The 14,768-nt window shown below is 35.2% G+C and overlaps 1 protein-coding gene across 2 annotated transcripts in view; it reads right to left on the reverse strand.

Annotated features, from left to right (window-relative positions):
* The window catches only part of SPIRE2 (spire type actin nucleation factor 2), a 57,641-nt gene that overhangs the window by 31,055 nt on the left and 11,818 nt on the right, over nt 1-14,768 (reverse strand). For both annotated transcript variants that reach the window (XM_074286148.1, XM_074286149.1), the window contains exon 2: nt 994-1,037. In XM_074286148.1, coding sequence (XP_074142249.1) covers nt 994-1,037 — 44 coding nt within the window. The remainder of the gene's footprint in view (nt 1-993; nt 1,038-14,768) is intronic.

The raw sequence follows: 14,768 nt of genomic DNA on the forward strand, positions 1-14,768 counted from the left end.
AGGGAAAAATTGTCCCATTAGAAAAGGGGCAGGTCCAAATTTCTGTCTGATTTATAGTGGCCACCATACTTCCACACTGGGTAAAATAGGGAGATTTAATCTCCCCCCCCCCTCAAAAAAGAAAAAGAAAAAAAAAGTATTTGGAGGCAGCTAGTGGTTAGAGCACCATCCTTGAAGTCAGGAGGACCTGAGTTCAAATGTAGCCTAAAACACTTCCTAGCTTTGTGACCCTAGGCAAGTCACTAACCGCAATTGCCTCAGAAGAAAGAAGGGGAGGGAGAGAAAGATAGAAAGAATTGGTTTTCATTGGTGAGGAAGTTCCAATGACTAACAAAATCTCGAATTGGACTGTCTAAATCTCTCCAAAAAGCATCAAACACATTGATAAACACTGAGGATATACTTGTCTTCCAGGATTGTTGTGAGGATAAAGAGAAATAATTATTGTAAAGCTCTTAGCACAAGGCCTGGCACATAGTAAGCTCTATATAAATATTTATTATTCTGGTTATCATTACAAAGACATTTGGGGAGTTTACTTGCTTATATTCCATTAAGGGAGACAACATATATACATACAAATACATAGAAAATAACCAAAAGATAATTTGGGGTGGAGGGGAAAAGACCTTATAAAGGTAGTGAGCATTTGTGCTGACCCTTGAAGAAAGATAGGAATTCTAAGAGGCCGAAGTATAGAGGGAGTTTATTGGCAGAAGGAAGAGCCCATATGGTGGCATAAATTGGGGAGAGGGTGTATTGAAGGCTAGTTTTGCTGGACAATAAAGTGTGTGTGAAGGAGAATAATATGGAAATATCTTGGAATTGCCCCATCTCCTTCTACAATAATGATCACCCCAATTCTACAAGATACAGATGACATCCAGTTATTGTTTAGGAGAAGTTCTGCTAGGAGATAGGAATTATCTTTATGGGCCACTAAGAAGTCTACAATTCTCTGGTTCTGTATTTTTTGAGTGACAAAGTACATACCTGGGCCTCTGTATTGACTGGTGGGGCCACCATGGTTGAGGAGTCTGCAAGAAAAAAAGAAATTAAGTTAAATCACTGCTAAATAGCCCAAGGGTTTCTACTTCTAAATGCAGGTTTTAACCCGTCAGATACACCTGCTTCTTTTATGGGATACTGAAACATCAATTACAACAACAATTACAACATTTGAATAGGTAAGGGAAGAACTAATGTGCCTCACTAGTAGGAGTCTGGGACAATTTTACTGTAATCCTTAAAGTATCTGTGATTTTTGTCCATGTGGGTAGTCTCTACACTGATGCAGACTGCAACCCCTCTTCAACTCTAGTAGATTGCCTTTGAGAGTTTTGTGACCAAAACAAATTCCTTAGGCAATAGTTGATCTGGTTTGATCATGACATTTAATGGGAAGATCCAAGAGAGTCAGTGATGTGCCAAAGAATACGACAGTAGCTGAGCTGGGATTCAACAATTTAGGACTGCCAATGCTAAATCTAGTATGATTTCTCTCTGAATATAGCCAGATGAGGCTTCAGATGAGAGAGATATACAGAGTACATCACGGGGCCTATCCTCAAAGGCCTGCCCAAACTCATGCTTTGCGGGTATAGTTTGTAAGAACTCCAATTCACTTCCCTGTCTTGATGAAACATTAGAATGGGGCTTTATGGAGATCCAATCTGTTAAATAATTGATCCATTCATCAATCTAATTAATGAGACTTTATTGGGCTCCTAGCCTAGCCAGACATTGTGCTAGGTGATGTGTACATAAAGACAAAAATCAAAAGAAACCGATTATCAATGAGTTTATGTCCTACTAGGAGAGACAACTGTTTGGACATGTATACATATGTTGTATTTAATTTATACTCTAATATATTTAACATTTATTGGTTGACCTGCCATCTGGGGGAGGGGGGGGAGGGAAGGAGGGAAAAATTGGAACAAAAGGCTTGGCAATGGTCAATGCTATAAAATTACCCATGCATATATCTTATAAATAAAAAGCTATTAAAAAAAAAAGAATTGCCCATGTTTAATATATATTGGATTACTTGCCCTCTAGGGGAGGGGATGGAGGAAAGGGAGGGAAAAAATATAAAACACAAGATTTTGTAAGGATGAATGTTGAAAATTATTGATACATATGTTTTGAAAATAAAAAGCTTTAATTAAAAAAGAGAGAGAGAGAGAGAAGAAAGGCAAAGATCCAGGGGAAAAGAGAGTTTCTAAATTCTCTCTAAATATCTAGTCTGACTGATGGTCCAAGTAGTTAAGAATGGCCTTTGGAACTCAACACATCAGTCAATTGAGTAGTATTTATTAATACCTACCCTTATGTCCCAGGCACTATAGTAAGAACTGGAGATACAAAAAAGGCCAAAAAACCCCAAACAGAGCAGAGTTCCTGCTCTCAAGGAACTCATAATCTAATGAAGGAGATAGCATGCTAACCACTATGTACAAATAAGATAGACATTGAGAGGGGGTGGGAAGGTGATAGGAATAAGGACTAGAAAAGGTCTCTTGCAGAAGGTAGGACTAGGACTCAGACAAAAGAGATATCCCATTTGGATGTGAACTTGGTAGGACAAATCCTATTTGAACTGAGCTAACCACTCTTTGCAGAGACCAAGGTAGTATAGAGGAGAGTTTACCCCTCTGGTTGTTGGGGAAATATCTGTACTTCTGTCCTTGTAATATCTTCAAAACAAATTTTCTTTTGTAAAAGTGAAGCAATGCTCATTGACTACATGGAATTAAGGAGATAAGCACTAAAAGGTAGTTGGAGGAACATTCCAGAATAGGGGCCTGAACTTGATGGCCTTAGAGAAATTCCCCTTGGAACATAAGGCTAGAATACTTGCTATATAGAAATCACATGCAATGTAACCTTAGAAGCAGCAGACAAAAAAAAAATCAGGGGTTGGACATATAGATATGGGAGTCATCTGCAAAGAGATGATCATGGGAGCTGATGAGATAACCATGAGAGAAAGTAGAGAGAGAAGAGAAGAGAGATCCACGGCAGAATCTTGGGGGACATGATTGGAGGGCATGAGGTAAATGAAGCTTCAATGGACAGATCAGTTCATTTAATGCTATCACTGCAGAAGATCTAGAAACCATACATCCTCACCATCAAGACTGACTTCAAAGTCTGTTTACAAAGTGATCTCGAGAAGTTTGACTTTGGCTTCCCCATTTTACAGACAAATAGCTAGAGGTGCAAAGAACTGAGGGTCAGTCCCAAAGAGTCCATACTACAGTCAGGACCAGAATACTTTCCCACACTGGGATTTCAAGCTTGGTACAGACTAGATGCCTCAGTGAAGAAAAAAATAGACTAGTTCTGGGTGACCAAATTTTCTTGGAGTTAAAACTAGCAAAAGTTGTATTTGTTCATTTCTGCTGTGTTCCTATAATATCTTAGTAGCTAATTTTCCTGAGATACAAAGTTAAAAGTTAGACTTGTGCCAGATGCACTATTATCAAGTGAACCTGCTAATTTACAAAGGTTTACAAAACATTATTAAGAATCAAAAGAGTTCTTAAGGATAAAAATCAACATTGTACTGATATACTGAGTATTAGAGGATGATGACCAAAAACCATCATATTATTTGACTTAAAATTCATGATTTGGAAGAAAAAAAAACAACACGGTAAATTATAGATTTTTAGAAAAAAAAGTATTTAAAGGACAAAAAAAATTATAAATTAGTAACTGATCTTGGCAAAATCAATGATATCCCAAGAAAAGTTACTGGTAGAGAAGAGGGAAGGAAAGGGAGCTTAAATGTTTGTTTTATTGCAAATGATTCCTAGCAAAGTTCAGCAGTAAAATATAGGTGTGGCTTTCTTTATACAATAGATGCATTCCTAGAAAGGAATAGTGTGCATGAATAATATTTTGTTAAGTAAATATTTTAAATGTGCAAAAGGGGGTTGCTATTTAAAGATACCTTGAGGAGAATTATTTTTAAAAATTGAATAATTACTCTAACTTATCTTTTCTGCTGTTAGGGGATTTTCACAGACCTGATTTCCTTTTAGAAGTGGACTCAGTAGAGAAATAGCCATCCCAACAAGCCCTAGCTTACTGGAACATTAAAGCATGTACACAGCCAAGATAATCTATCTACTTCTGAGGGTCACTTTTTCAGACAGGGAGAAGCTCCCAATGATGAAGGTTATTTCATTTATACTTAAAATGAAAAAAATTACAGTTATTAGCAATGAAACACAGTCAAAGTTGAAGAACAAGAATCTGGGAGTTAGGGAGACCTGAATTGTGGGCTCAACTTTGGCATTAGCTGCATAATCTTGGATAGGTCATTTAACTTCTCTGTATTTCTGGCTCCTTAATTGTTAAAAGAGCAAAAAGAAAAAGAAATATCTATCCTGTTTACTTTAAGAGCTTAGCTAGTTAGTGGCAAAACCAGATCTAAAATCATCAGAGCTTTTGGCATTTTGTCTAGAGCTCTGGACTACCTTCAGACTTATGGATCGCATCAGAGTCTTCATTCATCTGAGCAGGGAACTCCTGGTGTATGTCCACTGATGTCAAATGACAACTCAGTGATTCATGTCTTGGCTAGTTGCCTGGCAGTTAAATAACTTGCCTTCGTCATACAGTGAGTATGTGGAAGAAGGAGCACCTCGACCTACTTCTTTCTGACTGTAAGCCCAGTCCCCTATCCACGACACTGTGCTTTCTCTCACTGCACAGCATTAGCATACCTTTAATACCAGACTAATTACATAAGTGCTTCCCATACCAAAAGAACAGTCTCCCTTTAAAGACTCCCAAAGTATTCTGTTTGTCAATGATCTAATGAACTTATAATGTAAATACTGTATAGTGTAGGTCATCTGTATTGGTGTATTATCACCCTACTAGACTGTAAGTTTGCCGAGGGGAGGTATTTTGTGTTACCTAAACTTTGCAGTTCTCTTAATGGCCAGCACAGAGCTCTGAGTACTATAGGCACCTAATCAATATTTATTACAATATGTAAATCATCTTTTATTTACTCATAAGCTCTCTCTGGAGGGAGATCAGAGTTTATGTAGTAGGAGGTTGATATAGACAGATGGCAAGGGACTTTATCATGGTCTATTAATGCAATGAGGAGGCAAGGGAAATTCATTTTCCTATCCACAGGCACTTTCCCATCAAGCTAACCTGCTCGTTATTTTATTAGTAGAGGCCTTTTACTGAAGTGAGATATATTACAATTAAAAGAAAATGAAAGAGTAAAAAACCAAACATGTGGGAATTTGCCTCCTAGAAATATATGTGAACAAGTAGAGGCCAGAATAACTGGAGGAACATTCATGAGCTAGTCAGATTGAGGTAGTAAAAATGACAATCCTCCCTAAATTAATTTATGCAGTTAGTACAAAACCAATCAAAATAGCATAAGGTTTCTTTATAGAACTGGATAAAAGCATAATGAAAGTAATACAGAGAAACAAATGGGCAGGAATATTAAGAGGCATGATAAAACAAGGCTTTAAAACACATTACAAAGGAGTTATACTTGAGGGTATTTGGTATTAGACCCAAAAAAAGGGAGAAAATTAGTTAAGAAGAATAGAATAGAAAAGGCAGACCACTAAGTATATTATAAACATTCTAATTTCTCCTTCATCCTTAAAAATCCTTTACCTGATATAATCATCCCTTCTAGTTATTGTCCAGTAAATCTTCTTCTCTGTGTCCAAATTTCTTAAGAAAGTCATCTACATTACATGTTCTTATTTCCTTTCCTTTTACTTAATTCCCCAGAGTTGGCTTCAGATATCATAATTCTACAGAAATTATCTTCAAAATTACCAATGATTTCTTAGTTACTAAATCTTTTCTCGAGCCTCAGCTTTCTTGAAATCTCTGTGAACTTTGACATGGCTGAGCATTCTCTTCTCTTTCATTTTGTTTTCTCTCCAGATTTTGCTAATACCTCTCTCTCCTGGTTCTCCTCCTACCTATCTAACGGGTCCCTCTTGGTCTCCTTTGCAAACCTTCAGCCAAGCCATGCCTGACAATTCCAGATATCAAAGAAGGCTCTGTTCTGGATCCTTTTCTCTCTTCATATATTATTCTATATTCTACACAATATTATATATTCTCTCTATAGAAATGTACATATTTTACATATTAGATATATATTATATAGATAATTTACATATTATAACAAATATTGATATATATTGATTTCTCTCTGTAGGTATACAGATGATTTCACTTTTTCTTTTTTTAATAATAGCTTTTTATTTTTCAAAATACATGCAAAGATAGTTTTCCACATTCACCTTTGCAAAATCTTGTATTCTATATTTTTCTCCCTTCTTCCTCACCTTTCCCATCTTCTAGATAGCAAGTAATCCAACATAGGTTAAACATGCAATTCTTCTAAATATATTTCCACATTTATCATGCTACACGAAAAAAAAATCAGATCAAAAAGGAGAAAAAAACAAGAAAGAAAAAACAAGCAAGCAAACAACAACAAAGATGAAAATACTATGTTGTGAGGCTTGGAGAGTCTTACATGAACTGATGCTAAGTGAAATGAGATGAAAGGAGATCATTATACATGGCAAAAACAAGATTATATGATGATCAATTCTGATAGACCTAGCTCTCTTCAACAATAAGATGATTCAGGCCTATGCCAATAGACTTGTAATGGAAAGAGCCATCTATACTGTGGGAACTGAGGGTGGATCACAACATAGCATTTTCACTCTTTTTGTTACAGTTTGCTTGAATTTTATTTTCTCTCTCTCTCTCTTTTTTCTTTTTGATCTGATTTTTCTTGTTCAGCAAGATAATGTTAATCGTATAAATATGTAAGCCTGTTTTGGATTTAACATTTTTTTACCATGTTTAATATATATTAACATGCCATCTAGAAGAAAGGGTGGAGGAAGAGGGGAAATGGGAACGCAAGATTTTTCAAGGGTCAATATTGAAAAATTATCCTTGCACAGGTTTTGAAGATAAAAAACTTCAATAAAAAAATACTATGTTGTGCTCCACATTCAGTCCCCATAGATCATTCATAATGTTGTTGTGACTATGTACAATGTTCTTTTGGTTCTACTCGTTTCACTTAGCATCAGTTCACATAAGGACTTTCTGAAATCAATCTGATTGTTTCATATAAAGCAATAATATTCCATAACCTTCATATACCATAACTTAGTAAGCCATTCCTCCATGATGGACATCCACTGAGTTTCCAGTTCCTTACCACTACAAAAAGGACTGCCACAAACATTTTTTGCATATATGGTTTCTTTTCCCTTTTTTTTTTTTTTTAAATGATCTCTTTGGGATATAGACCCAGTAGAGACACTGCTGGGTCAAAGGGTATGCACAGTTTGATAGTCCTTTGGGAATAGTTCCAAACTGTTCTCCAGAATGGTTGGCTCTGTTCACAATTCCATCAACAATGTATCAGAGTCATAGCTTTCCCATATCCCTGCCAAGATTTATCATCTTTTCCTGTCATCTTTGCCAAACTGAGATGTGAAGTGGTATCTCAGAATGGTCTTAATTTGCATTTCTCTAATCAATAGGAATTTAAAACATTTTTTCATACGACTAGAAATGGTTTTAATTTTTTCATCTGGGAAATGTCCATATTTTTGATCATTTATCAATTGGACAATGACTTGTATTCTTACCAATCTGAGTCAATTCCCTAAATATTTTAGAAATAAGGCCTTTATCAGAAGCTTTCGGTGTAAATTTTTTCCACCAGTTTGCTGTTCCCTTCTAATCTTGTCTGCATTGGTTTTGTTTGTACAAAAGATTTTAACTTAATATAATCAAAATTATCTATTTGGCATTTCATAATGTTCTCTAGTTCTTTTTTGGCCATAAATTCCTTTCTTCTCCACAAATCTGATAAGTTGACTATCCTTTGTTCTCCTACTTTGCTTATATTATCTTCCTTTATAACTTAATCATGAACCCATTTTCATCTTATATTGGTATAGGGTATTATGTGTTGGTCAATTCTAGTTTCTGCCATACTATTTTCCATATAATTTCACTTTCATATTAGCTCCTACATATTCAATTATCCTTTCCATGCAGATGATTTTCCTAATCTCTGGCCTCCCATCTCCAACTGTCTTTTGGACATCTCAGCAAGTTCAAAATTATTCCATTTTATTATCCCCTCCCAAACTTCCCCTCTTCCAAATTTCACTTACCCGTGCTCACTTAGGGGTATTTTATAACTAGTCAAAAATAACTTATTCACTCAAAATTGTTACTGTATATAACGTTCCTCTTGGCACTGTTCATTTTGCTCTTTATTTTTTTGCATGAATCTTTCCTTGTTTTTCTAAGATAATTGAGCTCATCATTACTTATACCACTATATTATTCCATCACATTCATATACCACACAATTTGTTCAGTCATTCCTCAATTAATGGGAATGCCTGGAATTTCTAGTTCTTTGCCACCCCCAAAGTGCTTATATAAACATTTTAGAACATTTAGATTCATTTCCTTTCCTCCTAATTATCTTTTTTTTTATGTTCATAGTTGTTTGCATGTTCTCTTCCCTATTCCTTTGAGAGCAGTTATTATTTTTTTAATTTGCTTACTTTTTTTTTAATAGTTTTTATTTACCAGATATATGCATGAGTAATTTTACAACATTGACAATTGCCTTTTGTTCTAATTTTTTCCTCTCCTTTCCCCCCCACCAGATGGCAGGTTGACCAATACATGGTAAATATGGCAATTATTGTTTTTACCTTTCATTATATCCTACTGTTTAACACAGTGTCTAAGTGCTTAATACTTGTTAACTGACTATTCAGTGTTTGACAAACCTATAGAAAATTAAAAGTGGTGGGAAATTATTTGACAAATGTATTGCAATGAACACAGTAATATAATGTTTGATAAATTCAAAGATCTCAACTTTTGGGGCAAGAACTCCCTATGTGACCAAAATAGTTGGGAAAATTGGAAAGTAGTCTGATAGAAACTAGCCATGTCATACTATATGTACCAAAATAGGGTCAAAATGGATATATGTTTTAGACATAAAGAGTTGTCATATGAAAATTAGAAGAGCATAAAAGACATTACCTGTTCCATCTGTGAAGAGGGGAAAAGTACATGACCAAATAAAAGATAGAAAGGTTCACATATAAGATGTAAAAAGGATAATTTTGATTATATGAAATCAAAAATATTTTACACAAACTAAAATGTAGCCAATAATAGAAGAAAAGCATGAAAAGGGAGGGAAATCTATATAGGAAGTCTATCTGATAAAGGTTTCATTTTATATGAGTACATTTTTGGTTTTTGTGTGTGAATATATATTGATATACTTATATATATGCCTCTGTGTGTGTTTATAGAATCGAGCCAAATTTATAAGAATAAGAGCCATTATCAAATTGATAAATGGTCAAATGATATGAACAGGCTATAGTCATATGAAAATCAATAGTCATGTGAATAATGCTCTAAGTCATTCATAATTAAAGAAATACAAATTAAAACAACTTTGAAATATCACCTCATATTTATCAGATTGGGTAAGATGATAGAAAAAGAAAATAACAAATGCTGCAGATGATGTAGAAAAATAGTACTATTGTGCTATTGGTAGAGTTGTGATAAGTATTTTTGTTTTTGGTAAATAGTATTTTATTTTTTTAGATGTAAAAATAATTTTCATTATTATTTTTCTTAAGAGTTTCAAATTTTTTATCCCCCTCTCCCTTCCATCCCCCTTCCCAAAATGGCAACAATCTGATGTAGGTTATATATGTGCAATCATGTAAACATTTTCACATTAGTCATGTTGTAAAAAAAAAAAAAAAGATACAGAACAAAAGGAAAAAGCCACAAAAACAAACAAACAAAAAAAAAATTAAAAATACTATGCTTCAATCTACAATCAGATTCCATTGTTCTTTGTCTGGATGTAGACAGCATTTTCTATAATGAGACTTTTGAAATTGTCTTGGGTCATTATATTGCTAAGAAGAACTAAGTTTATCATTGTTGATCCTTGTACAATGTGGCTATTACTCTGTGCAGTGTTCTCCCAGTTCTGTTCACTTCACTCAGGATTAGTTCATATGTGTCTTTCCAGATTTGTTTGTTAGTTTCTTTGAGTTTTTCCTGGTCATCATTTCTTTTACCACAACAGTATTCCATTACATTAATATGCCATGACTTATTCAACCACTGCCCAATTAATGGATATTCCCTCAATTTCTAATTTTTTGCCAACACAAAAAGAGCTACTACAAATATTTTTGTACATGTAGGTCCTTTTCCCTTTTTTTTTTTTTATTATCTCTTTGAGATATAATCGTAGTGGTAGTATTGCACAATATTGCACAGTTTGATTGCCCTTTGGGCATAGTTCCAAATTGCTCTCCAGAATGGTTGAATCAGTTGTGATAAACATTCTTTTTTTCTTTTTTTTTTTCCCTGAGGCTGGGGTTAAGTGACTTGCCCAGGGTCACACAGCTAGGAAGTGTTAAGTGTCTGAGACCAGATTTGAACTCGGGTCCTCCTGACTTCAGGGCTGGTGCTCTATCCACTTCGCCACCTAGCTGCCCCCTGATAAACATTCTTAAAAGCAATTTGCAACTATGCCTCCAACACTATTAAAACTGTATATACCCTTTGACCTAGCAATACCACTAGTAGGTTTATACTGCAAAGAGATAAAAGGAAAAAGACCCATATATACAAAACTATTTAGTTCTTTTGTGGCAAAAAAAAAAAAAAAATCAGAAACTGAAATATCCTCATCAATTGGGGAATGGCTAAGTTAAAGTATATTGAATGCATTGAAATACTATTATGCTATAAGAACTGGCAAAGGAGATAGTTTCAGAAAAACCTCAGAAAACTTAAATGAACTGATATAAAACGAAGTGAGCAGAACCAGAAGAATTTACATAGTGACAAAAAAAAATACTGTAAAGATAATAAATTGTGAAAGACTCAGTAATTTTGATCAATATAAACATAATTTTACAAGACTCATAATGAAAAAAAGGCTATTTTACCTCCAGATGAAAGAAGTGATGGATCAGAGTACAGATTGAAATATATATATATTTCCCTTTTTTCCTTTTAACTTTTTTTTTTTTGGCTTTTTTTGGGGGGGATATGTTTTCATGATTTCATATTGTAATGAGTATTATATTTTTTGCCTTCACAATGGATGTAGGCAGGGATTAAAGGAGGCAGAGAATTTAGAATCAAAAACAAAACAAAATTGAATTTTTAGACACCTGAATGTATTTAGGGAAATTAGTTGGCAATTTGATGAGAAATTACTTCAGAACCAGAGTCATACATAGACCTAAGTGAATTTCAGCTGGATGACAAAGGAGGTGACAGACTAGCCCAAGGAACTAATAAGGTTTAGAAGTATCTGAAAAGTACTGCCACATTAACTTTTAAATTAATTTATTTCAATGCATAATGTTATAAAGGAGATATAACTGTATTGATGTTCAAAACTAAGTCTATAGTTAGGGATAAGGAGTAGACCAGTAATTTCCTTGGTGTGGGGAATTCCTAAGTAAAGAAGTATCTTTTATCAATGTAGATCAGAGTCTTCAGAGCTGCCTGGCACCTTGAGAATGTGAGTTTCTCTGATAGATAAAATGTGTGTATTAGAGACAGGTATCGAACCCAGGTCTTCCTGGATTTGAGGTCAGCTCTCTATTGACTAAGCCAAAAAAAGAAAAAGAAGAAAACAGCAAGCAGTTTCTGCTCCTTTCACTAAGCAGGGGCTGGGATGTTTAAAACAATCCTATGTCATTGTAGTTACAGATAAAAGCCTTTCACTTTGAAGAGAAAAATACTTGGAGGGACTTCTTTCAAGGCTGGGATTCCCAGAGCAGCTTAGAGACAAAGCATCTCCTCTTAATAACAAATAAAGTACTGAGTGTGGATAAAGGGAAAACTAACTCAGCCAGCACAAATAGCTTCTGCCCAGGATATACAGTTGCCAAGATGGAAAGACAAAACAGATCACTTCAAAAGACCAGGCAGGAATGCCTAATTAGGCATTGTGGTAGAGAAGGGAAAAGCCCTGGACCAGAACCAGAAGATCTGGCCACAACCTTGGCCAAATCACCTATTTTCTCCAAGCCTCAGTTTTTTCACCTGTAAAATGGAGGTAACTAGTCTGTCTTATAGATTTGTTAAGATCAAATAGGCTAATGGATATGAAGATATTTCATAAAGGAGAGTATAACATACCAGAGTAAGATATTATTAAGGTAGTATAGTAGTACCTGGCATTCTCAGAGATTCTCAAAGGATTTAGAGTTAAAAGACTTTAGGGTTAGTTTGACTCACTCAACTGCAAGGTTTTATGCTAAATACTTTCCCCTTCCCTCTAAAAAAATTAAAAAAGAAATATTATGCTCTATCCTCAAGCAGCTTACTTTCTACTGAAAGAAGCAACATCGAATACAAATAAGTAAAAATAAAATAATTGTTGTTTGTTCTTTGAAGAGGACTATGAAATCAGGGAGGTGATGTCATAACATGCAAATACAGTGGGTTTAAGGAGGTTTTAAGTGAGTACATCACCAACCTCCTTTTCTCTGAAGCCTTCTGGGTCCAGTGGCAAGATATAGATCAGAACGATTAGAGATGCTCCTGCATGCAATGGGAAATTTTGACCTTTTTAAGCTAAGGTCTTTAATAGGTCTCACACTTTGGCTGAGTTAACCATTCATTCAGTGATTTAGGCTAAGTAAGAACTGAGGCAAAGAATTCTTTTATGTAGTCAAAAAAAAAAAAAAAATCCAGTCTGGTAGCCAATCAATGACAGCCAGAATTATTTGGATTTAAGGAATCTTCCTAAAGAGAGAAATCTAGCCAGTAAATCCCAAGATGTCTTGGAAGGTTTCAGGGATCAAAAAAAAAGTATACTCCTTTGGGCAGAGCACCCACAGATAAGGGTATGTTCTCTTTGCTTTCCGGCTCCTGCAAGACTACATTTGGCTGAAACAATTGATTAGAAAGACTTCTAATCCTATCTGTTACAAATTGAAATTGTTGTAAGTTCCTTGAGGGTAGGAAAAGGTTTCTTTCTTTCTTTTTTTGTTAATTTAATTTTTACAGTAGATTTTTATTTTTCAAAATACATGCAAAAATAATTTTCAATATTCACTAGCACAAAACCTTGCATTTCAAATTTTTCTCCCTCCTCCCCTTCTCTCTTCCAAGTATTATGCTACACCAAAAAAATCAGAACAAAGGGGGAAAAATAAGAAAGAACAAGCACTACTCTATTTCTTAGCCAGTCAGGTTTCATTTTTGTTTTGGTGTCTCAGGGCCTACCATTGGGATTGGAACCTGGTAGGTGCTTAATAAATATTAGCTGATTGATTGATGCTTAATCCCATCTATTTATCTCACTCCAGCATTCTCAAGTTCATCTTCTTGAGTTCTGTGAGTATTTTAGAACACAGTTCTAAAAATTGATTAAATAGTTATAGAGTCCTGCTTCAGCCTCACAGACTGTGTGTTGTGTTCTTGGGTAAGGTGATATTCAATTATGGAGTAAGAGAGCATGAAATGACTGGGGCAATGGGAAAGTCTTCATGGAGAAGGTGGCACCTGAGCATAGTCAGCAGTATGATGCAGCAGTCAGAAAGGGAGGTAGGATGGTGAGTTAGAAGAGTTCTAGACTTCAAAGGAAAGGATCGGGCTTCAAATCCAATTCTTCTGTTGGCTGTATGTGTGACCTTGGACAAATCCCCTTTACCGTTTGAACCTCAATTTTCTCAGCTGTAAGAGGATGGAGTTGCATCAGATTGTTTATAACATCCCTTCCAGCTTCAAATCTATTACTTTATGATTGGAAAAAGTTAATGAAATTGTAGTGTATAGAATCAGGAGAGGTGAAAGGGTTGCTCTACTTCACCCTTCTAGACCTTTAATAGAGCACTATAATCAATTCTTGGGTGATATGTTAGAAAAGACATTGATAATCTGGAGGAGGAAAAGGTGTCAGAGATGGAAGGGTCTTGAGTTCATATAATATGAAGATCGTGTTGAAGGACCTGGGGGTATTTTAGTTGGGAGAAGAGAAGTTTAGGGTAGACTGTGTCCAAAAATTTGAAAGGTTTTGTGGGGGAGAGGGATTAAACTTGTTTTCTTTGCCTAAAGGACAGAACTTGGAAGGATGAGTAGAAATCACAGAGAGGGAATTTAAGACTTGATTTACAGAAAAGTCTCCTAACATTTAGCATTATCTAAAAATGGAATGGTCTTCTTCAAGAGATCAAAGGGTTCCTTCCCTGGAATTCTTTAAGTAAAGACTGTAAACACTTGTCAAGAAGTTCTAGAAGGATTCATATTCAAATCCAGGTGGGGCTAAATGATCACTGAAGTTTCCATCTATGAACTTCAATGTTGCCCAGGAAAGGAAAAAAAAAAAAACTTATCCAAGGTTACTCAAGTTTTAAACTACAAAACAGATCCAAAGCCATTTCCTCTGACACCAAATGTCCTTAGTGACTTTGTTCCTGCTAGTTTGCTAGTTCCTGCAAAGCTTTTAAAACTGTGGATTGTGCAGTGTTACTACTGGGCTTATATCCCAAAGAGATCTTAAAGAAGGGAAGGGACCCGTATGTGCAAGAATGTTTGTGGCAGCCCTTTTCATAGTGGCCAGGAACTGGAAACTGAGTGGTTGCCCATCAGTTGGAAATGGCTGAATAAGTCATGGTATA

The sequence above is a fragment of the Sminthopsis crassicaudata genome, chromosome 2, assembly GCF_048593235.1.
Source record: "Sminthopsis crassicaudata isolate SCR6 chromosome 2, ASM4859323v1, whole genome shotgun sequence".
NCBI lineage: Eukaryota > Metazoa > Chordata > Mammalia > Dasyuromorphia > Dasyuridae > Sminthopsis > Sminthopsis crassicaudata.